Source organism: Sarcophilus harrisii, chromosome 2, assembly GCF_902635505.1.
Source record: "Sarcophilus harrisii chromosome 2, mSarHar1.11, whole genome shotgun sequence".
In the NCBI taxonomy this organism is placed as follows: Eukaryota; Metazoa; Chordata; class Mammalia; order Dasyuromorphia; family Dasyuridae; genus Sarcophilus; species Sarcophilus harrisii.
In genome coordinates, this window is record NC_045427.1 from 44184107 (window position 1) to 44207289 (window position 23183).

The 23183-nt window shown below is 39.7% G+C and overlaps 1 protein-coding gene across 3 annotated transcripts; it reads left to right on the plus strand.

Annotated features, from left to right (window-relative positions):
- The first annotated feature begins 8 nt into the window (after positions 1-8).
- On the plus strand, positions 9-22408 carry TERF2 (telomeric repeat binding factor 2). Of its 3 annotated transcripts, none has more exons than XM_031950082.1 (10): positions 13-387; positions 1272-1367; positions 2988-3118; positions 9267-9353; positions 10561-10707; positions 12214-12485; positions 13620-14006; positions 18984-19069; positions 20419-20459; positions 21302-22408. In XM_031950082.1, the coding sequence occupies exons 1-10, from the start codon at positions 132-134 to the stop codon at positions 21458-21460; spliced, it is 1662 nt and encodes a 553-aa protein (XP_031805942.1). In that variant the 5' UTR covers positions 13-131; the 3' UTR covers positions 21461-22408. The 3 variants fall into 3 exon arrangements, with proteins under 3 accessions (XP_031805943.1, XP_031805942.1, XP_031805941.1); XM_031950081.1 differs by having other exon boundaries at positions 16-387; positions 20416-20459; XM_031950083.1 differs by lacking the exons at positions 20419-20459; positions 21302-22408 and having other exon boundaries at positions 9-387; positions 13620-14033; positions 18984-19066.
- The last annotated feature ends 775 nt before the right edge of the window (positions 22409-23183 follow it).

Here is a 23183-nt window from a genome sequence, read left to right on the forward strand (position 1 = left end):
CCGACACCCGGGGCGGCGCTTTTGACGTCACTGCCGGCGGTGGAGCTGTCCGTCTGGCGGGCGGCGCGCGGGCGCAGGGCCTGGCCGGGCTAGTTGGCGTTCGCTCCCTCTCCTCGCCGTGCCGTGCCGAGATGCCTGGGGGAAGCAGCGGGAGCCACCCTGGACACGGGCGGGCCGCGAGCCGCAAGCCGTCGCGGAGGATGGGGCGGGCCCGGCGCGGGCGCCACGAGTCGGGCCTCGGGGGGGACGGGGAGAGGGGGGTGGGCGATCCGCGGCTGGAAGAGGCGGTGAACCGCTGGGTGCTAAAGTTCTACTTCCACGAGGCGCTGCGGGCCTTTCGGGGCGGCCGGTACGGGGACTTCAGGCAGATCCGGGACATCATGCAGGGTGAGAACGGCGCGGCGGGGGGAGCGCTGGGAGGGGGCGGGCGCACTGTGGGGGGAGAAGGGGTGCTCAGAGGGGGCGGGGGAGCCAGGGGGCGGGGCGCAGCAGGTGTGGAGAACCTCACGCAGCTTCCCGAGGGGGGGGATGGGAGGCGGCGCCGCAGGTATGATTACCTCGCGCAGCTTCCCGGGATGGTGGGAGGCTGGCACCCACCGTGTAAGTGGGTCGGGGAGGGGGCTCGGACCCACAGCACAGGGGGATCGGGAAGGTGGGTGCTGCAGGTGTCATCACCCCGCGCAGCCTCCTGGCGTGGTGGGAGCTCAGACCCACAGCCTGGGGCATCGGAGAGGGACTTGAACCCGCAACCTATGGTTACAGGGAGATGCGAGGGGGTGTAGCAGGTGCCATCACCCCGCGCAGCAGGGGAGGAGTCAGGACACGGCAGGTGTACGTTATCCCACCAACCATCCCGCGGGGGTGACAGCAGGAGGAGTGGGACCGGGTCAGGGCGCAGCAGGAGGAGTGGGACCGGCTCAGGGCGCAGCAGGAGGAGTGGGACCGGGTCAGGGCGCAGCAGGAGGAGTGGGACCGGGTCAGGGCGCAGCAGGAGGAGTGGGACAGGGTCAGGGCGCAGCAGGCGGAGATAAGCCCACGGAGCATCCCTGGGTGGACGGTATGGGAGGAAGGGATGGCGGCAGCAGGGGTGGCCAGCTCCGGGAAGTTTTTCAGGGGAGGCGGGAGATGCAGCAGGTGTGGCAGCATCCCTGGGTGCGGGTGCCACAGCAGCAGGAGGTCCGTGTGGCCCCTGCACTGCACCACGGGGGTGGGGAGGACACTAGGGGCCATCCCCGGACACTCCGTTAGCCCAGTCCCGTCTTGTTTTCCAGCTCTGCTTGTGCGGCCCTTGGGAAAGGAGCACACCATCTCCCGACTGCTGCGGATTATGCAGTGTCTGTCACGTATAGAAGAGGGGGAAAATTTGGGTATGGAGAGCTGCTTATTTCTTGGGCTGTTTGTCTTTTCTGTGGAACAATTTATGGTCTTCTTAATTTCAGTTATCCCAGAGTGCCATAGATACTTAAATGCTGAATTGTGAGGGTATTTTATATCTTTGCCTCTGGTCTGCTCCCAGTTTTTAAATTAGATTTTAATCTCCTCTGGTCTGTTTCTTAAAAGACCTGACTCTGGTGATGATGTTAAAGAGAAATAGACCAAGTTTGATTTTTTTATTTACTTTCAGATTCACATTCTCTTCTTCCTACCACTCCCTGCCCATGCCTCATCTAAGAAAGCAAGGAAAACAAAACCCACGTTAACCCTGTTATGTATTGCCTTCAAAACAAATTACTCAAAATGGCCAAGTCCAAAAAAAAGTCTCAGTCTGCACTGACATGACAGGTGTCATGTCAGGTAATGTCCTGTAATGGTGAAAAGTAAAGTAAACTGAGGCACAGTGTTTGAAACACCATCAGTTTATTGACAAAGCAGGAATTTGCCAGTGAATAGGTTTTAGCCTCCTCAGATAAACTAAGACCTCCACGGAGGAATACAGCCTTCTTATAGACAGAAGGAGTCTCCAAACAGTATCATAAGGCAGCAAAAACAATATGCTTGTCCCCTATAATGCTATAGGTTTTATAATGAAAAACAGTGCGATTGCTTGGACTTTGGGGGCTAAGCAACAACCCCTCCTTCCATTCTGCTGTCAGGAAAGGTTGATTGCAAGAGTCTATCTGCTTATTATTGGAACAAGGGATTAGACTTGATAGGGAGTGATTCACAGGAAAGCTAAACTTCTGACCCTAAGACAGAACACATTTTCACTAATTGTCCAAGGACAGCCAGCAGTATAAAGATAACAGGGTTTTTTTTTTTTTTTTTTCAATTAAAGGTGATTTATAAGGCAACAACTCTTAGACTAATAATAGGATTCTTTTAATTAAAGTGTTTTTAATTTAACTTAGAAAACTGAACTTTTGAACCTATGAATTTCTGACTTGAATTTACAAAGAATCAATTGTAGAATAAAATCTATTAATGAAAGTCGGTCTGATTTTTCTCAGTAGCATATTTCATGCTGAGTCCTTTGAAATTATGGTTGGTTATTGGATTGGTCATATAGTTTCTAAGTCTTTGAAAGTTGAACAGACCAAGTTTTTAAGTGTGATCTTAAGTTTGCTGTTTTTTGAGCTCCAGCAATTATATGTTCTGAAATGAAATTCAAATTCCATAGCAAACTGACTCTGACTTCTACCTGAGAAGCTGGGGTGAGGTGTATACCTTTGCATTAAGAAAGTCAATATGGATTCTAGGATTAGCTGGAATCCTTGAGTCATGTGTTTTCAATATTTCTTTAGAATTAATGTACTGTCATGTCATACTCTGGCTTTATCTTCCCAACAGTAGGGTATTTCTTCTTCAACAAAGTGTTGATTTCCAGCAGTTAAATTCCATGTTTGTTTCCCATATGTGTTTGTCCTGGCTTTTGCACAAGCCAGCAATATAACTAGTAAATATGGTTTCTTTTAGACATTTTTTTTCCTACCCTAGCTTTCAGAGCCATAGAAAATAGGTGTAAGTGAAAATCTTTCTCTTTATCCTAGACTGTTCCTTTGATATGGAGGCTGAACTCACACCTCTGGAATCCGCTATCAATGTGCTGGAGACCATTAAAACGGAGTTTACTCTCACAGAGGCAGTGGTAGAATCCAGTAGAAAACTGGTCAAGGAGGCTGTAAGGATCAATTTCTCCCTTTGTTTCTTTTTTTAAATTTCTTTTTTGCAAATGTATTGAGATTACTTAGAGTAGGTACGTTCAATCTTTTGGAATGGGGTGGAAGAAGCTTGGGTTATTGTTGTTATAAAAATGATACACAGCTTCCCCTTTCTCATCTGACCTTCCCCAACCCCCCCACTCCAGTAATTCCAAGTAGCCCCCATCTGTGCGTCCTCTCCTTTCTGAGACTTTGCTTGTCATTGACGCGGAGAGGCCCTGGGCCTGCCCAAAGTGCTGTGGCTGTGGAGATGCTATGTTACAGAGGGCTTAGCTCTTCAGATAGACTGAGGGGAACAGCTTTCTTTTATAGAAACTGCTCAACATTCTGTGTACAGAATGTTGAAGGAGAAGGAAGATAGAAAAAAAGGGACAAAGGATCACTAGAACTTGGTTTATTTGTGGCTGGGACTTGTGATTTCCTCAGTAAAGGGAGCTCCCTCTACCATTGCAGATTGGCCTGGGGCCTCATGATTAAATGATCTTCCTAGGACCATCCAGCTCCTATATATCAGAGGCAGCATTTGAATCCAATTCTTTCTCTACTACCTCAGACAGCCTATGAGAATCTGATTATCCTTTCCCAAACCCACAAACTGATTTGAGAATATTGTCATTTTAGCTTCAGTTTTGATACAGGGGTGCTCTTCTTTTGTGGCAGTCTTATCTGAAAGAAAATAGTACCCTGGAGATACTAGCATAACAGTGGAGACTAGAGATTTTCAGGGTGAGTGGGTGAGATTGGGGTAATCTGCCAGTAGAAGTAATGATAAAGGTTATTTATACCTTATTTAGGGTTAGCAAAGCACTTTATGTATATTAACTCATTTGATCTTTACAGTAACTCTGGAAATGAGGATCACATTATCCCCAATTTATGTAAGAGGAAAATAAAGCTTGAGGAGGTTGGGTAACTTGCCTAATCTCATGATTAATTGTACTGGAGAGTAGGATTTGAGTCCAGGTCTTTGTCACTCTCAAATCCAGGAGATTGTATATCGCACCACTACTGTAAACACTCCTAAGCAGAATAGATGAAGCTGGTTGAAATGGCAATAGAAACAGGCTCTTTGCACAAACTGAAAAACTTTTCTTTAGACTAAGTTTTAGGGTGTCGGTTTATTAAAAGTGGACTTGACTGAAGATTAGGAGTCCATGGTGATAGCTAGTTCAGTGACAGGTGAGATTCCCAGAGGAGGGAACAATATGAATCAAAACCCACATTCAAATACTTTTCTAAAGGAAGCTAGGTTAAGGCTTGGTGAATGGGAAATGGTCAAGAGAAGTTGACCTGGTTCTTACCAGTCAACTGTTCACTGCTCATTGCTCTCAGTATGGTCCAGAGAAATTTAGGTGCTCTTTGAGCTCACTCTGCCCATCTTTTCTCCTGCCCCTAAAATTTTTTTTAAAAACCCTTAGATCTGATGAATTTTAATTTTCTTCAGAAACCCTAAGTAGTCCATCAGAGTGCACTTAGGTACAAGTCAGGCCAGTTCCTATTACTGATGGTGTGATCATGTTAGTCCTAATCAGGGCTCACCAGTGGTAACCCGCCTCTCCCCATCTCTGACTCTGCATTTATTCTATATTCCATTGATCCAGAAAGGACTCTAAGTCCTGGGACTGCCGCAATAAATCATTGCCTATTTTCCTTTCAGGTAGTCATCTACTTTGTCACTCTCAGAATGTTCTAAAGCTCTGCTAAAGTGCTTACTCTAACCTTGTCTGCTCCCCCCGGGAAATATGCTTAGAAGAAGGAGCCAGTACACAGTTTTGACTGATCTCTGGGGAAGCTTGTCCCTTCTGGCAGTTGGAACATCTGGGGCCTACTTTTAGTACAGGAGAGACAGCTGGTGACACCAGGTCTGAGACATAACAAGAGCACACACACCTTGAAAGAACTTTTTTGTCTCTAAAAAGTTAACTTCAAGGCGTCCTCCCATCCCCACTTTCGCCCCTTGGTGCCCTCAGGAACTGGACATGGCTATGATGTATATCTGGCCTCCACACTGAGTAAGCACCTGGAAGAGTCAGAAGAAACCTCAGAGGTCAGAAAGCCCAACCCATACCTGACCAAGAGTCTCTTCTACAAGCTTCTGGCCTCTTGTTTTAGAAGGGGAACTCACCAGCTCTTGAGATTGCCTGTTGTGTTCCCCCAGCTCTTCTTGTTACAAAGTTTTGCTTTGCAGTAAGCCTAAATTTGCTTTTTTGCTCTTCCATTTCATTATTTCTAGATGAAATCTAAATCTTTTTTTCATGTGGCTCAGATTTAAAAGACTAATTTTAGATTGAAACAGGGTAGAGGTGGGACCCAGACTGAAAATGACAGCGTTACCAGTTACTAGAGATATTGAATAGTTTTGCCTTGGACCTAAGTGGAAAATAAGAATGGACTAGCAAGGAAAGATATTGACCTAAAAGGTAGTTGAAAAAATGGGGAGAATGGAAACAGATGTATAAAAGAGGAATGTGGAAGAGTCTCATTAAGCTTAATCAAATAGTGTGAAATTGTAAATTGTATCTGCTTGTACAAATTTATCCATCCTGAGGATAGTTTGTGGCCTAAGATTTCCTTGTAGTTTATGTTGTGTGCTATTTTGCAGCAGACATTGTTGAGGAAAGGTTTGACTGGATTAAAAAGGGTATTCTCTTTGGTGTGATAAGAAACAGTCATCTAAGCAAGAGCCTCAGAACTCAGGTGGGGAGGTTTCTCTTTAAGGATGTCCTCTGGATTTTGATACCTGTTGCAGGAATCCAGATTTAACTTTGTTAACTTTATTGACTCCCATTTCCCCTCATCATTTTGGGAAAATGTTTTACATCTGGGAGTAGAATTTTTCGTTATATATACATTGATCTACTCTCTTAATTGCTATGTACCTACTTCTTCTGAAGTTGTCCTTTCCCATGTCAACCCATAGAACTAAGGGTCACCTCAAAGGACATCACCTCCAGTCTTTCTTCTACTGCAGGAATCCCTTCTGTTGTATACCAGTCAAAACTGATATCCTTAGGAAAGTAATCTGAGGTCAGGAAGACTTTTTAATGTCCTGATGACTTGAAGGGCAACAAATGAGTGATTCTACAAACTATTAATTTGACTGACCAAATTGGCTCTTTCCATAACTGCAAGACAGACTTCTTTTTGTTGTTTCTTTTGGAAAACAGAGATGTGAAGGAGAGTCTTCTTTGCATATATAGCATGTATGTTCCTGGGGGTGGAGGGAAAAAAGAGAAAATGTAAATATTTCTGAAAAATGTCAAATAAGAGACAGTGACTATTTTAAGAAATTCCATTGTGGGAATTCTGATCAAGAGTATTAACAGTTAAGTTCATAATACACATTTTTGAAACAAATTTTGAGACAAGTTCCCTCCCTGCAAGAGTCCAGAGCCCTTTCTACTCCCACAAGTTACATTATTGCTCAAATTTAAAAAAAAAAAAAATATTTATGGGGACAGCTAGGTGGTACAGTGGATAGAGCACCACCCCTGAAGTCAGCGAGGACCCGAGTTCAAATCTGGTTTCAGACCCTTAACACTTCCTAGATGTTTGATCCTGGTTAAGTCACTTAACTCCAATTGCCTCAGCAAAAAAAAAAAAATTGTTTATGTTCTGCAAGAACCTGCTTCTCAGTATTGGAACCTGATTATAGATGAAATTTCTTTGTGCCTAGTCTGATCGTTTAAATCATTCTGCTACCATCTGCCTTTTCACCACTTATGGTTGGTTTTTACTTTCCATTTCCATTCTCTTCCTAAACTACATCTAGAAACTTAGTCATATTTTTCTTGTTATACCTTTTTTAGGTACCCTATTTGGTAACAGGTGGCATTTAAATTTTTTTGGTGTATTTTTTAAGAGTTGTGCTTTTTGTGTGGGTTATTCAGAGTACTTTTCTGAGAGATGAGAGATTTCTCAGAGCACAAATCATGAAGATAATTACAGCACACTAAATGTTTAGTTCCAAAGCTGCTGCATACTGTGTTCCTCTTAATGGGTGGACCTCAGCCATCTTAAACTAATAACTTGCTAGGTTAGCCAACTGAAGCTTATAACAGAACATCTAATTATAAACCTTTTCAAATACATTGAATGAAGTGGAAGGGAGGGAGGTTCTGTGTTTGGGAAAAATTGCAACTTCTTTTCAGTATTTCTTTTATAGCTTTTTCTTCTGTAAATTAAAATTAGAGTGGAATATGCATAACTGAATATTTCTTAATATTTTAACAAAAGTTGTAGAGTTGTTATAAGAATTGGGAAACTATCAACATGAAGCAGCTCAGGTGGCTTATGAATCGAAGGCCGGTCCTAGAGTCAGGAGCCTCTGAATTCAAATCCAGCTCCAGACACTTAGTAGCTGTGTGACTGTGGGCAAGTCATTTAACCCCAGTTGCCTTTCAAAAAAAAAAATTTAAGTGGCCACAGATTCCTTCTTACTATCAGCTTTGTAGAGTATGATTGTATATACATGTAGTGATTTGATTGTTAATCAGTATTTTTGCTTTATTGACAAGTGTATATGTTATAGAAAACTTATTGTTGGCATCTTCCCAGAAGCATATTTGATACCACTTTCCTTTTGCCTCGTGTATCAGGGCAAGGATTCTAAAAAAGATGGATGGTATAGCTCTTCATTAGTGACATTTCATAAAACTTCTTCTTTTGGGCTATATACCTGTCAGAGTTGGTATTTTGTTAGAGGAAAACTCAATGTTCTTAGTACTGACTGGACTTTTCTTACTTTCTCTTCCCTTGGAATTTGGGGCTTATAAAAAGGATGTCAGGTTAATTGTGAGTTGATGCAAAATCACGTTTTTATGATGTATTTCTAGTAGAGCCCTTCAGTTCTCTTAGTTTGATGTCTGTGGGAATGATCATGTATCATATTGGTAAAAGTACATTTGTTTATTTTGTTAGTTCTCTGCACATCTCAAACTAAAATTGTTCTTTTAGGGGTTGGCTTAATTTTAAATAAAAATGGCCACAAGTCTTTCCTGAGCCTCACTTTAAAAAGTCTGGTCAGTAGACAACTTTTTAAAAAAATTAATATTTTATTTTTCCCAGTTCCATGTAAAACAGTTTTTAACATTTATTTTTAAAACTTTGAATTCTATATTTTTTCATTCCTCCCTTCCCCCCAACATGAGAAGATACATGTGAAGTTATACAAAAAACATTTCCATAAAAGTCATGTTGCCAAAGAAAAGAGATTTCTGCCCCCCCTTCCCTCCCAAAAAAAGCCTCAAGAAAAAATAAAATTTCTAAAAAAGAGAGAGAGTATATTTCAATCTATATTCATATACAACTGGTTCTTTTCTTTGGATGTAGATATCATTTTTCATCATAAATCCTTCAGAGTAGTCTTGGGTCGTTATATTGCTGAGAATGGCAAAGTTATTCATGGCTGATTATCCCACAGCATTGCTATTATTTTGTACACAGTACATTTCACTTTGCATGAGCTCATAGAAGACTTTTGAAGTTTTTCTGAGAGCAACTCATTCATCATTTCTTATAGAACAATAGTGTTTCATCGTAATCATATACACAATTTTTTTCAGTTATTCTCCAATTAATGGAAATCCTCTCATTCTAATTCTTTGCCCTGAGAAAAATGCTAATAAATATTTTTGTACGTATAGCAGTAAACAACTTTTCAAGATGATAAAGGAACATCTATGTGCACTGTACCAAATTACACCAAAGGATTAAAATTTGTGACCTTTAAAGGGATCTGAGATAATATCTTGAAATTGAGGGGAAGAGAGTAGATGATTCAAATTGGTCTTATTGATAATAATCCTATGGATCAGCTCCTTTCATTCCATTAGGAAATTTCACAGCAGTCTGGAAAGATCCTAATGATTAAAAGTTTAGGATGGAAGGGCTTTCCTTTGTGGATTGGATTAAAGTGTATGATATGCTCTGGCAATAATCATTAATGTTAAATCAAGATTTCGTTTTACAAGGAATTCAACTGTAATATGAAAAGGCTTTTCAGTGAGAGCTTTAATTTCACTTCATTAAAATGAAATCACTTGATACACTGATTACGTTCTTGTTATAATAGTTAAAAGAATGATTATCATTTTTTTCCATTTTCAGGCTGTCATCATTTGTATCAAAAACAAAGAATTTGAAAAAGCTGCAAGAATTTTGAAAAAACATATGTCCAAGGACCCTACAACTCAGGTAAATCATTCTGGTTTTATCATGACTTGAGTCCATCCCATTGGTTTTTTGTGAGAAGCAAATAAAGGGCAACCCCTTTGCCCAGAAAGTTATTACAATGTAAATAACAGTTCAGTAGCTTTTTCGTAATACCTATTACTGTATGAACTATAGAGATAGCATGGTATTGTAAGTAGAGAGCTATCCTTTTTCCCTCCCCTTTTAATAGAATTTTATTTTCCTAAATACATGTAAAGATAGTTTTCAACGTTTACCCTTGTAAAACTTTGTATTCCAAAATTTTCTCCCTTCCCTGGACAGCTAGTAATCCAATATAAGTTAAACATTCAACATTCATTTTTGTAAGATTTTTGAGTTCCAAATTTTTTTCTTTCTCCCCTCTCCTCGAAACAGTAAGTAAAATGATTATACAATCCTTTTAATATATTTCTATATTAGTCATGTTTTGAAAGAAAAATCTGAACAAAGGGGAAAAAACATGAGAAAGAAAAAATACAATAAAAGTGAAAATAATATGCTTTTATCTGCATTGAGCCTCCATAATTCTTTTAGAGAGTTGTCCTTAGAGCCAGAAAGCCTTGGGTTCCAGTCTGGCCTCTGAGGCATGCTGACTATGGGGTTTTGGCAGGGGACATACTTTCTCAGTGCTCACTCATCCTCAAGAAGGGTGCAACCCTGCATTGGTCAAAGGACTTTCCTTACTTACAAGTTGCCTAAACCAATAAGACCCAGGTCCATCCCTATTTCGGTGCTTATTTCTACTGTGTATAAAGCATGATATCAAGGCTAGGAGAGATAAAAAGATAAAATGCTGTCCAAAGGTGCCGCTGTCATGTAGGTTCACTATGGACTTAGTTTTCCATTTGATAAACTTGCTTTAATCTCTTACTTCCCTACCTTTGTCCCTTTTATAACTGATGCCTGGATATGGGAGAAAGTCTGTAAGGGTTATCAGTTTTGTTCTCTTTCTAATGTTTAGATGTTGACCACAGACTTAAGAAAGCATTTGGGAACAGGAGATTTGGTTAAGGGGTTGCCATTTCAGTATTCTTTTACCAAAAATCCAGTTGGTATCATATTTTTTCTTTTTGTACCTAAGATTTTTATTTGCCATATTGCAAATGTTATAATATTATTCAAGTCTCTAAAACTGGGTTTTTCACTAGATAGCCATTTTTCATGTTGTAAATAATGGTCTTTTATTCAGAAATTGAGAAATGATCTGCTGGGTATTATCCGAGAAAGGAACATTACACACCCAGTGATTCAGAACTTTTCCTATGAGACCTTCCAGCAGAAGATGTTGCGATTCCTAGAGAGCCATATGGATGATGCTGAGCCTTATCTCCTCACGGTATGTAAGTCCTCTCACACAGCGGATTTGGACATCAGTATTGTAAAGTGATCAGGTACCTTTTTTTCTGTTGTATATCTTTTGTTGGCTTATGTGAGGAAATGATTCAGAGGCATAGATAGCTTCTTTAAGTAAGTGGCCCAGATGTACTCTACACAATCTGGTTTTTTCTCATGTCATTGCATGGAGTGTGTTTGTTGTGTTTTTAAAATAAGTCAAGTGTGATTTACCCCAGTTGACCAGAGTGCTGTGAAAGAGATGAAATTTGAGAGAGACTTTGGAAGAAGGGAGATAAAAACTTGGTAGGTGTGAAACGAGAGAGTGTTTAAAAGCTTGTGAAGCATGGACTTTTAATAAGTGTGTAGTCACAAGTAGAAAGCAATCAAGTCAGGATGGTAGTTTTGAACATGGATGATAATTTAATTAAATCTTTAGGTTATAGATTTTTGCTAGCTTTCTGAAATAGTATTTTATCACATGACCAAGGTATTTTTATAAAGCTTTTTAATCAGTTTGAAATATTAGTAGGGCATCTGCAAACTCCTATAATAACCCCTTCCCTACTGCCGCCATTCCTGTTTGTCCTCTATATTCCAGATAGGTGGAATTTTTTAAAATATGTATCACTATTGGTAAAGTGTTGGTACAATGTAGTAATATTGGTAGGTTTTCTTTTCTTGTAAAACAATATACTTTGCAGATAAATGGACCAGAAATTTTAAGGTCAAGTTGTTTTGCTAATGGGAAATAAGACTAGATGAAGACATAGAGAAAGGTTGGAGTTAGAACAGGAGTAGCCAACCCAAGGCTTTGTTATTACCTTTCTAGGTAATGACAGGTATGCAAGTATAAAGAAAAACATTTCCAACTTAAAATGTAAAGTTCAGTAAAGCTAAAATACCCTGTATAGGTCCATACATAGATATAGTAGTTTCCCCTTCCCTAAGAAAACACATTCCAGGTTTCATATACAAATGAATAAATGGATGAATGATTTAAATATTTATCAGCTTCATTCAAACCCTCCCCAGGAAACATTGTGGCCCTTTGACACTTGTGAATTCTGACTCCTATCTTGGGTTAGGTTGACTACCCCTGAGTTAGAGACTCTTCATTAGGGACATGTTTGGAATGAGGAGAGGCAGATCCAACAGACGTGGAGGAAGAGCCTATAGGATTTGGCACCAAGAGTGAAGAACATTTGAAATATAAACCTGAAGTGTAAAGGTAATTAACACCACTGAAATCAGATGCCCTTTTCTAGTATCAGAATAGCTGTACATAGTTTTTTAAATTGTGAGCTCTCTTTATTTATCATTCTCTTGTTTTGTGAAGGGAAAACAAATTTGGGAGATATCTTGGAACAAGTCTCTTTTTTCCCCTCCACTGCTGACTTTGAGTTTTTCAAGCGAACTCTTTCTATAATGAGGGTGTTGATTCTTAATAAACAGGAAATTAGTAGGACTCTCTAGAATCCTTTCTGATTATACTCTCTTTCCTTCTAAGATTGCAAAGAGGGCTTTGAAATCGGAGTCATCTTCATCATCTTCATCATCATCATCTTCTGCCTCCTCTGCCGCCGCCATCGCTGCAGCCACTACCACTGTCACTACCACCACAGCTAACACATCTGCTACAGCTGCCACGGCTCCGACTCCCACTGCCAGTACCACAGCTAATGTTGTTGTTGCTACTGTGGGTGAAGGTCCCGAGAACATAAAGGAAGACAAACAGACAGTCTTTGAGCCTATGGAAAAGCCACTCAAGGAGCCCATGAGGTGGGGGACATTTCCCTTGGAATGAAATGCCTGTGAAATAGTGGCATTTGGAAGGGCAAACTTCTTAACTAGCAAGTGATTATTCTTTCTTGAATAGCTTAATTAACAAATTATTTATGGAAAGGAACCTCTTCCATTCTTAGGTGAGACATAGGCCCCTTGGAGTGAAGTGATTTTGCTTTAAATCACTAAACTAGTTTAGCTAAGAAAGGGGGTTTAAAACCCAGACCTTCTGCTTCCTTCTCCCTGCTTTTTCTGCCCTCCCATCCTACTCCTGGAATACTTAAGAGGGCAGAAATTGAACATATATACATTCTTTAATGAAATCATTTGAACAAATTTAAGCATATATCAACCTAGATTGTTGCATTCAAATAGTATTTTCAGTATTTTTATCATAACTCTCCTTAGAGTTAAATTGGCATATAAATTCTAGTCATTTTTCTTGAGGTGGTCTCTATATAAGGGAAGGAGCAAGAAGGGGAATTTTGGAAAGACCACATTCTTTTGTTTTTTTCACCTGCCCTCCAAATGAGTTTGAAAGAAAGCCTCTATTTTTATATTAGATATAGATATATACAAGGTCATTTTTTAAAATGTATAGATATTGTTGGTCCCTCGAGGGCAGAAAGTTGAGATCCAGCATGGATTCTGGATTGCCTATATGTGTAGGAAAGATGAAAGCTCTTAATTCATATTGAATTTAATTATGTCATTTCCAAAATGACTTCAGAGATGGCAGTATTGGGTGGCCACCTCTTAGGGTCCCCTTTTCTCTTGTGTTCTGTAGCTCCTCAGGAGAATGTGGGGAACCATTTGCTTTTTTTGACTTGACCTACCTGGAAAAGGCCAAGACAATTTAGAAAGTGAGGCCTTGAGAGTGAACTTTGTATACTTTAGTCTTTTTGATATTTTACCTTTCATCTATTTATGGATTTATAAATTTTATTAATAAAAATGTTTATTTAAAAAAATGTATAGACATAAACTAAATGACATTGTTCAGTCAGAGGCATCGTTGCTTAAGAAGGATATAGATATTGGGTTGGGAGAGTAGCATAAATTAATGACACTGACCTTTAGTTGTCAAAATATTTTTTGTTTCTTTTTTTTTTTTTTTTTTTTTTTTTTAAGACCGTTGCCTGAAGGTCCTTCCACATTTGGGATTTCAACTCTGAAAAGAGCTTTTAAGAGCCTTTCTGATTCACAAGATCCTGAAGCAGCTTTCACTAAATTGGACCAGAAGGATGTTACAGTTCCTAGTCCAGTGTCCTCAGCAGCCCTCAAAAACAAGAGACAGAGACAAGATGAAAGTTCTCCCTCAGAGTCTGCAGATAATGCTGAACTGCAGCCCAAGAACAAGCGAATGACAATAAGCAGATTGGTTCTGGAGCATGACAGCCAAGGTAGTGAGCAGAGTGATAGCCCAGACTCCTCCCAAGAGACCATTGTGTCTTCAGCCTCCAACTCCACAGTCCTGAAGCTGCACAATCAGCCCCTGTCTGGGGAGAAGAGTCACAAGTACGAAGATGGTCTTGGCACTCATTGGTTGGTTGGTTGGTTGTCCTAATGAGGCTGTTTTAATAGATGAAGCAGCCCAGCTAAATTAAATCATGAACAACTTGGTGTTAAGTTGCTTCTAGAGCAAAAAACTCAGCAATGGGGTCTTTCCCCACATAGTGAAGGCAGGAATGAGAATGGAAGCATTCCTCAACTGATTTCTCATTTGTTTCATTTTAGTGAGTTAGCTGTTACTGTTTGTTTCAGACTGTTTAATTTTAAAACAATTTATTTTGAGGAGACTGTTACAGTTCATTTTTCCCCCCCAAAAAAAAGCACTTGTAGTCTCTTGCTCCTTGCATATAGTTGAGACTTTTTATCTTGCAACAAATACTAAATACCACCTAGTGCCTACCTAACTTGGCATCTTGTGACTTGTATAGTTTGTCCCAGATGCCTTTCCAGCTTGAGTACCTTCCACTGCTCTGTATTCACTTTTGATTGCTGCTAAACTTGACTTGATCATCCTTTCTGGAACTTCTCAATTCTTTTAGGTGTCTGTATTTTTGCTCATACTGTTCGCTCTGACTGCACTGGCCACTCCATCTTTGGATTAGAAAACCATGCCCATGGGCAAAAAAAAGAAATTGCCCAGCCTTCAAAACTCTATTCAAATCCCCTTTTCTTTGAAAACTTTCTTAAAGATAGCTCTCACTGAAAATTAATTTCCCTCTTAAACTTCATTTACTGACTACCATTTTCCCCTGAATCTGGTTTACATAAAACCTAAATGTCAAAGAAACACGAAAATGTGTTATTGTTAAGTATGTATTTTTCCTTTCAGGAAGATCTCGTTTTTTGGGTGAGACTTGTATTTGGGGGGTTTGCCTTGTAGCTATTGGTGTATATATAATCTATTTACCTAGTTAGACTAAATTCCTTATGTATCATCATCCTTTTGGGGGGCAATTGGGGTTAACTGACTTGCCCTGCTAGGAAGTGTTAAATGTCTGAGGCTAAATTTGAACTCAGGTTCTCCTGACTTCAGGGCTGGTGCTCTATCTAGTGCACCACCTAGCTGCTCCTGTATCATCTTTCTTAAAAGATGTCTCATGATTTTTGGTATTTTCTATGGCAGTGGTGTCGAACTTAAACAGAAACAAATCTGTGTCCCTACTAATTCACATTGGCTGTGTTGTATTGTATTTTTGTTATGTTAAACATTTCCCAGTTACATTTTAATTGGGTTCGTAAGTGCATGGCATGTTTGATCCTTCTGCTGTGCAACAACATTTGTAGAAGTGGACCGATGTTAGGGCCTCAGAATGTATTTGTTAAGTGAATTTACAAGTGAATTACACAAAAGTGTAATGTGACTTGATTCCTTATTTTCAAAGACAGTGTCTGTTTGGAGGCACCAGGCAGGTGAAAAGTGGATGACAATACAAGAGTAAAATAAAATAAAGATATTCTAAAAAACCAGAAACTGTTCCTGAGCAGTATACATGTACCAGATGACTGACTGGTCTAGCCAATAAGTCAATAGGAGGGAGCATTGACTGGAGGTGAGATTGGAGAACAATGGGCTTTTGCAGAATTGTAGCATTTTGAAAGTTGGAAGGAGCCTCAATAGCTCATTCCCTGGTTTTCATTGTTAGGATATCTTTCCTAACCTCAAGCCCAAATTAATTTTTTGCATCTATTGCTCCTGTTCTGCCCTCTAGGCTCAAAGAGAACACAGATATCTCCTTCCTGGCAGCCCTTCAAGTACTTGAGCACAGCCCAGGTCATCTGTTCCTTGAAGTCTTTCATCCAATGAATGTAGGCCCACTTCCTTCAACCAGTGCTTATGTGATAGTCTCAAGGCCCTTCACCAACTTTGTTCCACCTCTGGACACTCCTTAACCTGAAGAGAGCATGATTCCAGATGAGTAATGTTCACCATGGCAAGGAATGCTGTGACTATCACCTTCCCCAAAAAGCGTTAACTTTTTTGGCTGAGGAAATATCTCAGTGCTGACACAGATTGAGCTTAGAGCCCTCTAAAATCCTCAGATTTTTTTTCAAGCTGCCTTCTAATCGTAGCTCCCTCATTGATGTGTATTCTTTTTTTTTTTTTTGTCATCCAAGCACAAGACTGCATTTATTCTTACTGAAGTTTATCTTTTAAGATTCAGCTCTAGCCCATCTAGAATTTTTGGATTCTGGTTCTGCCATCCATTGTATTATTACTTCCAACATGGTTTTATCTCCAAAATTAATGAACATAACCATCTATACTTTTTTTCTTTGTTAGGATAAAAATATTCTGAGTAAAGGGCCAAGCACAGATCCCTGGGATACTTCACTGTAGACCTCCCGTGTTAACATTGGGCTATTAACCACTGTTCTGAGTCTGGCTATCTAACCATTGCTGAATTCATCTAATGATGTTATGGTCTAATCCATAATACTAGAATGAGTTAAATGAACAAAAAGCTTTTCAAAAATCTACATTCAGCTAGAAGCATAGCATTCCCCTTTTAGTAATCCTGTCAAAGAAAGAAATAAGGTTAACCTGGCATGTGTGATCTGTTCTTGGTGAAACCATACATCAATTGGATTAGTTCTTGAATGATCAAGAAAACAAGTGAAAGAACCTCATTTTAACTGTGAGAAATGACAAGCAAATAATTCAGCAGGAATCGACATGGTTTATTGTAGAGGTGGTGATTTGCACACTATAAATACTAGGAGTAGCAGCTTAAACTAAATTGCATTAAAATGACAGGTCCTAGTCAATACAGCAGTGCTCAAAGGCTGAGTGTCTGATCCATGTCGGATCAAAAGTACCCTTTGCAATATATCAAAGAAAGGGTCATCCAGCATTTGCCTGAGGAAGGGGGAGCCTAGGATACCTGTGATTGTCAGGAAGCTTTTCCTTATATCATACTTTTCCTCTCTGCAACTTGCACTTGTTCCTGATTTTTGCCTTCTAGAATTAACCAGAACATGATCCCCCTCCTCTCCATGTGACAACCCTTCAAAGATTTGGAGGCATCATTGTGTCATTCCTGATGCTTCTCTTCCTTCCCTAAGCTAAAAAAAAAATCCCTTGACCCTTTCCAGTCTTCAGTATAGCTTGAATTTGAAGCCTGTTGTCAACATTCTGATCACCCTTTTGATTCTTTAGTTTTCCTAAAAGATGGCACCAGCATTCTAGATGTAGACTGTTCAGGGCAGACTTCTCTCTTCTGATCATTGCTTCTGAGTGCAGCAGTGATAGCCTATTAATGTCTTGGCTGCTAGATTATGCCTTTTGACTCACTGAGCTCACAGTCCATTAAAAACACCCACCACCTGATGAATCACTTTTTAGTCTTTTTCCCCCAAGTCTTGTTGATTGATGTAGATGTTGACTTATAAAATGTACTACTTACTTTATAAGTGAACTCAAGTGTAACTCTGCTTTTATCCCTAGTGAATTTCTTCTTAGGTTCAATCTAATGTTTTAGTCTATTGATCCTTCATGAATTCTGAATCAAAATTTTATTTCAGCTATCCATAGAGATCACTTGATCCAAATTACTGATACAAATATTAAACAGCACAAGGCCACTGCAATTCTGTGGGAGCCCTCCACTAATGTTCTTTCAAGTTACTGATTAATAAGACAGGACCCATTTCAAATCTGTGGGTAGATGGATAGATTAGAATCAGATATACTATTATCTAATTTACTTTCACACAAAAAGTGCATGAGAAACTGTCAAAGGCTTGGTGAGTTCTAGATGCCCCATTGTCTCTAGCTTCCTGTTCTTTGCTTTGACTGTGGCATTCTCTTGATTTGCCAATCTAGTGACCTCTTCAAAAAAACACATGCTCCATTTTTGGTGTAGCCATGTCAGCTTGGGGTTACTGCTTTTTTATCCCCAGATGTTTACCAGGCAACCCTCCAGTGTTAAATTTCTGAAGCTTATCAAGAAATTAAGTCACTGACCTGTCATTTGTAGACTCTACTTCCCTGTTCTGAAATGTGGGACATGACTATGTAGTCCTGTAGCAAAGACCACAGACTGACTTGACGATCGCATCTACTTAATTGCTGGAAAAACTTTTTGGAAAACTGAGGAAACTTTGTTTTTGAGACTATGTGCTTTTTGAGGCCAACAATTTCAAAGTATGGTTTTTGAGGGTTTAAGCCATATTTTGAAGGATGGGTAGCATTGGGCTATGCAAGATGAAAGACAACCTAGTCAGGGTGTGAACAGTATGAGCAAAAATTCCCAGTAACTTCGTATAAAGTAGCAACATTTTCACATCTCAGTGAAGTTTTGTTAGAGGCCACTCCTGTCTATATAACTTCCTTAGATTACTTCCATATTTGCTTTGTGAAGAGCGTCAGATTTTTTTTTTAAGACAAAAGTTTGATCTTTTTGTTTGCTGTTTTTTTATCTTCAAACTAGCTGTGGCAAATTTACTTTAATTTGTGGTTAATTACTGACTTAGAAAAGTACATTGAGGTTCTTGGAGATAATATGTCTTCCACAAAAATTGTAATCGGGAAAGCACTAAATGTTATTTTTCTTTAAGCATCCTTTCTTAAATTAAACTAATATTCTTTAATGAGATTTCCAGATCTAGATTGTAGGTATAGTTTCTGGAATTCTGGGTTTCAGTGGGAATGCTACCTGATCTTAAATACTCGGTTAGAAGCACTACTATTGAACTGAACTCCAGACCAGGTAAAGACCTGAACTTTAGCCTTTGAATTATGGTGGCACTACAGTACTCAGTGCTTTATTTTGGTGTTGTAGAAAAATAATCTCTTAAGGTTTCATGGACATATGTTGCAGTGATTTGTGTTAATTTTTTGCAATGGCGTTTTGTGGTGGTATCTGAAAAATACTTCCTTTGAAGTCCATTAATGTTTATGTAACTTATATAATGAATAGCTGTCTCTTTATTTAAGCTAATTCATGAAGTTATACCTGCAAGTATTTTTGGTTTTTCCCTCAGAGTTCATAAAGACAAATGGAACAGCTCCAATGGTCTTGAAGAAAAAGATACCTGGTTGGAGGAAGAAGAACTCTTTCACGTCCAGGGTAAGGTTCCAAAATCTTTTCATTCATTGTTTCACTTCTGCTTGTTAGACACGCACACACATATACACACGACATGTAAATGTGTGTATATATATATATCTTACATAAACACATAGGATGTGTGTACATGTATCAAACCACTACACATGTGACTTGTTCATGTAGCATGAAGGATATATGCTTAGATACAAGACAGAAGCTAGCACATGTGAACATTCCAACATGTCCTTCTCTAAGTAATTTTAAAAGTGTTTTGAGAAAGTACTGACATCTCTGACTTTGATCTTCACTTCTGACTTCTATCACCTCTCTTATTTTGTGAGCTTACCTTAAAGCCAGATCTACATCATTTACTGTAAAAATCACAGTGAAGAATGTTCAAACAATACTTTTCTTAGCAAGAACGTTTTTAATAACTTCTAAATAAAAATCTGCAGTGATTTAAAAAATTAATTTCCTCATTTATTGTTAATTGATCGTTTTTGAATATACATTTGATAGAAATGATCAGACTGACAGTATTAAAAAGGGTAGGTAGGATTATTCATCTCTGATGGATTCTTTTCCATTCTAGCAGACTTTATAAAGAAGAAGTTTCTTCTTCCTGACTGCCTTTTTCATAATTCATATAAAACATTAGGGCCTTTGTACCAGAGACTTTCTCTCTTTTAGGTTCCAAAAATGGGACTTTCCTTCCTACATTCTGCAGATTTGTATAGGGAGGTTATAGCATTCTCAGGTAAATTTATATTCATTCGTTCATTTATTTGGCTAGCAAGCCTTTATTACCTGCCTCCTGTGTGTCAGGCCCCTATCTGGGCCTGGCACTGGCAGTGAGACTTGGGTGCCAGGCTCTGAGGTGCACGGGAGGCGGGAGAGCATTCAGGCCTGCAGGACCAGGGAGTGCTTAAGCACAGTTGGTTCCCATATCAGCATGTCAGCACACACTAGTCCAGTAACATGAAGACAAGTGTAAAGAAGCCTGACATTTTTTGGCAAAGAGACGTGAACTTTATTTTTCTCCCTGAAGCAATTGGGGTTAAGTGACTTGATCACGCAGCAGGGAAGTGTTAAGTGTTTGAGGCTGAATTTGAACTCAGATCCATCTGACTCCAGGGCCAGTGCTCTATCCAATGCACTATCAAGCTACCCCTAAAAAATGAACTCTTAAAAAAATTGTGATGGAGATTAACCTTGTGGTATCCATTTTCCTTCAACATTTACCAACATCGATTTGAGCCGAGGACCCACTTGTTCCCTTTGGGCTCTTTATTCCACCTCTTGGCTTTGGTTGATGGTGTATTTGTACAGTACAGGTCTAAATGAGTTTTCTTTTTGTTTTGCAGCAGGATCAGATGGAAATAGTTCAGTCGCTGGAACAAAAAAGCAGGTAATTCAGACAGTAGAGTCTTCCCTTTAAAGTAGAGCAGAAAGAGCTTGCCCAGGGCTTCTACAGTTAGGCTGAAAAGGGGATAAAGTGAAAGAGAAAGTATCTGCAAATGTTAGTGCTTCATAATTGGAAACTTCTTTTTGAGAAACCTGAGTGACCTGACCTCAGATGAGTATAACCAAAGGGGCAGGCATTCTTCAGAAGAAAAATCGAGAGTGGGAACTTTGCTGTCTTCCTTGGATTTCTGAGCCTGCTGTTTTGCATAGTACCTGGCACAGAGTAAGCACTTCATAAATATTTATTGAGTATGTCTTGAGCCAGGAGGGACTGCATATACTTCACTGGCCACAAAAAGCTCAGCATGAAGTGTGTTTGGGGGGGGGAGGGGTGGTTTTGTTTGTTTTTTGTTTTTTGCTTTGACTTAAAATTATAGGAATAGAAAATAAATGAAATAAAATAAAACTATAAGAAGTATTGCTGCTCAAATTTAGAGGGGGTTTGTGTCAATGTTTCGGCTTAAATTGTCAGCTTTTTTCTTAAGGGGAGAAATAATGTTTAGAGGATGGTTGTGTCATTGGAAAGTGATTTTCAAATAAATAATAACTGAAAATTATGACAATAATAATAACTATGTCTTTAAAATGCCACAGTACTGAAAGCTTTTAAATGATTGTACTCTTTGACCTTCCTTAGTAGTTTCAGTGTCAACAAAAAATATGTAATCAGATTCTTCTCGTGAGGCTTGGGGCACTTCTATGTATTCTTTGGTGCTTTGGACATCCTGTTCTTGGGATTTTTCAAGGGACAGTTATGATGAGTCTCTTTTTGGTTTTGTCTTGCAGAAGTGGACCGTGCAAGAGAGTGAGTGGATCAAAGCTGGAGTGAAAAAATATGGGGAAGGAAACTGGGCTGCTATTTCCAAAAATTTCCCCTTTGTTAACCGAACAGCTGTGATGATCAAGGACCGTTGGCGGACCATGAAAAAACTGGGAATGAACTGAAAACTTTTATTTTCTCAGAATTAATAGGGGCATGTCTTCAAATAATAGCCCTCTATTCCATGCTTTCTTTCTGAAGTTGAGCTGGGGTGATGAGAGTTGTGGGCAGCCTGTTTCTCTGGGGAGATCCTTGTTCCATTTTTGTGCTGTCAAAAAGCATACAGAGTTAAGAGGGAGAAGGAGAACCCTGGCCCAGCTTTCTTGGCAGGAATAACTAAGGTACCCAGTTTGGGAAGGACCAGGAGGCAGGCGGCTTCTGGCTGAACTGAAACCCCTCATGGGTCAGTAGAAACGGCCCCACAGACAGAATTGTGCTTGTCAGGATGTCTCGCCCCCTTCCCGGGGCGAACATCCTGAAGTCAGAAGCGAGTTATGACTTTGATGAATTAGCCACAGACAGAATTCTAGAGGAAGCCGAGGCGAGGAGCTGCCTCCATCAGGAACCCAAGGGGTGGAGAGCTGCATCTGGGTCACGGAAGAAGGATGTTTTCACCTGTTGGGATCCATATGGGCCCCTAACCTGCCAGGTTCCGGTTCTCATCTTTTCTGGGCTGAGAGGCAGCTTTGAGCCTTGATTCCCATATGGCTGAACTGGTGTGGGCTTGTTTTTTCTTTTGTAAAATTGTGTGTTGTAGGTGAGCTTACTCTTTCCCCTTCTTCTCTGGACTCTGGAAGCTTTAAAGAAGCCTGAATATAGCCCTTAGTTCTGTTCCTAGTTTGTGAAATGTTTGCAGCTGCTTGATTCCCCGCGTTGTGCTTTTGAAGGCTGGTGTGTTGCTGAGCAGGAGCTCACCACTCCTTCTGGCTCTTTCCATATTGTTTTGTGCTTGCTGTCTCTCTCAGACACCCTTGAAGAAAGGCCAGAAGGTCTCTTTTTAGCCACAACTTTCAGTAAAATGTTTTCTGTAACCTTTTTTTTTTTAAAAGATGAATACTAATTATTGTCCATTACTTGTAGCATTCTTCATTAAAATACTGTTTCCCTCGCAATTCTATGTAGATGATCAATAATAACACTTGGTGTGATTAAGAAACAAGGGGCTGGTATTTAATGATAAGCCTTCAAAATATGCTCTCTGCACTTTTTTCATTTATTTATGCTCTTAGAGACCCAGGAACATACCTTTTCTCACCTCCAAGTTTATGTAGGAAAGGAATTGGACATCAGTTAACTCATCTTAGTGGACTTAAGAGCCTGCCATGCCTGATGGCCTTAACAAGTTTAAAAGTGGGACTCTTCCTAAACTTGCCCCTCACTATATGAATCTACTGATTCATTTTTAGTCAACTAACTCAAATATTTTAAAATGGGAGGAATGAGCAGCCCTCATTCTTTGATTCCCCATGGGGGGGTTATCTTCTGTGCCCAGGCCAAGCAGGCCTTTTGGCCAAAATGTACTCCTATTTAAACAACATTTTTTTTTTTTTTAAATTTTATTTTATTATTTTTTTGTTGTTGCTGTTGACAGAATCCATGCCTGGGTAATTTTTTTTTTTACAACATCATCCCTTGCACTCACTTCTGTTCCAATTTTTCCCTCCCACCCTCCACCCCCTCCCCTAGATGGCAAGCAGTCCTATATATGTTGAATATGTCCTAGTATATCCTAGATACAATGTTATGTGTCCAGATCCAAACAGTTTTCTTGTTGCACAGGGAGAATTGGATTCAGAAGGTAGAAGTAACCCGGGAAGAAAAACAAAAATGCAAACAGTTTACATTCAT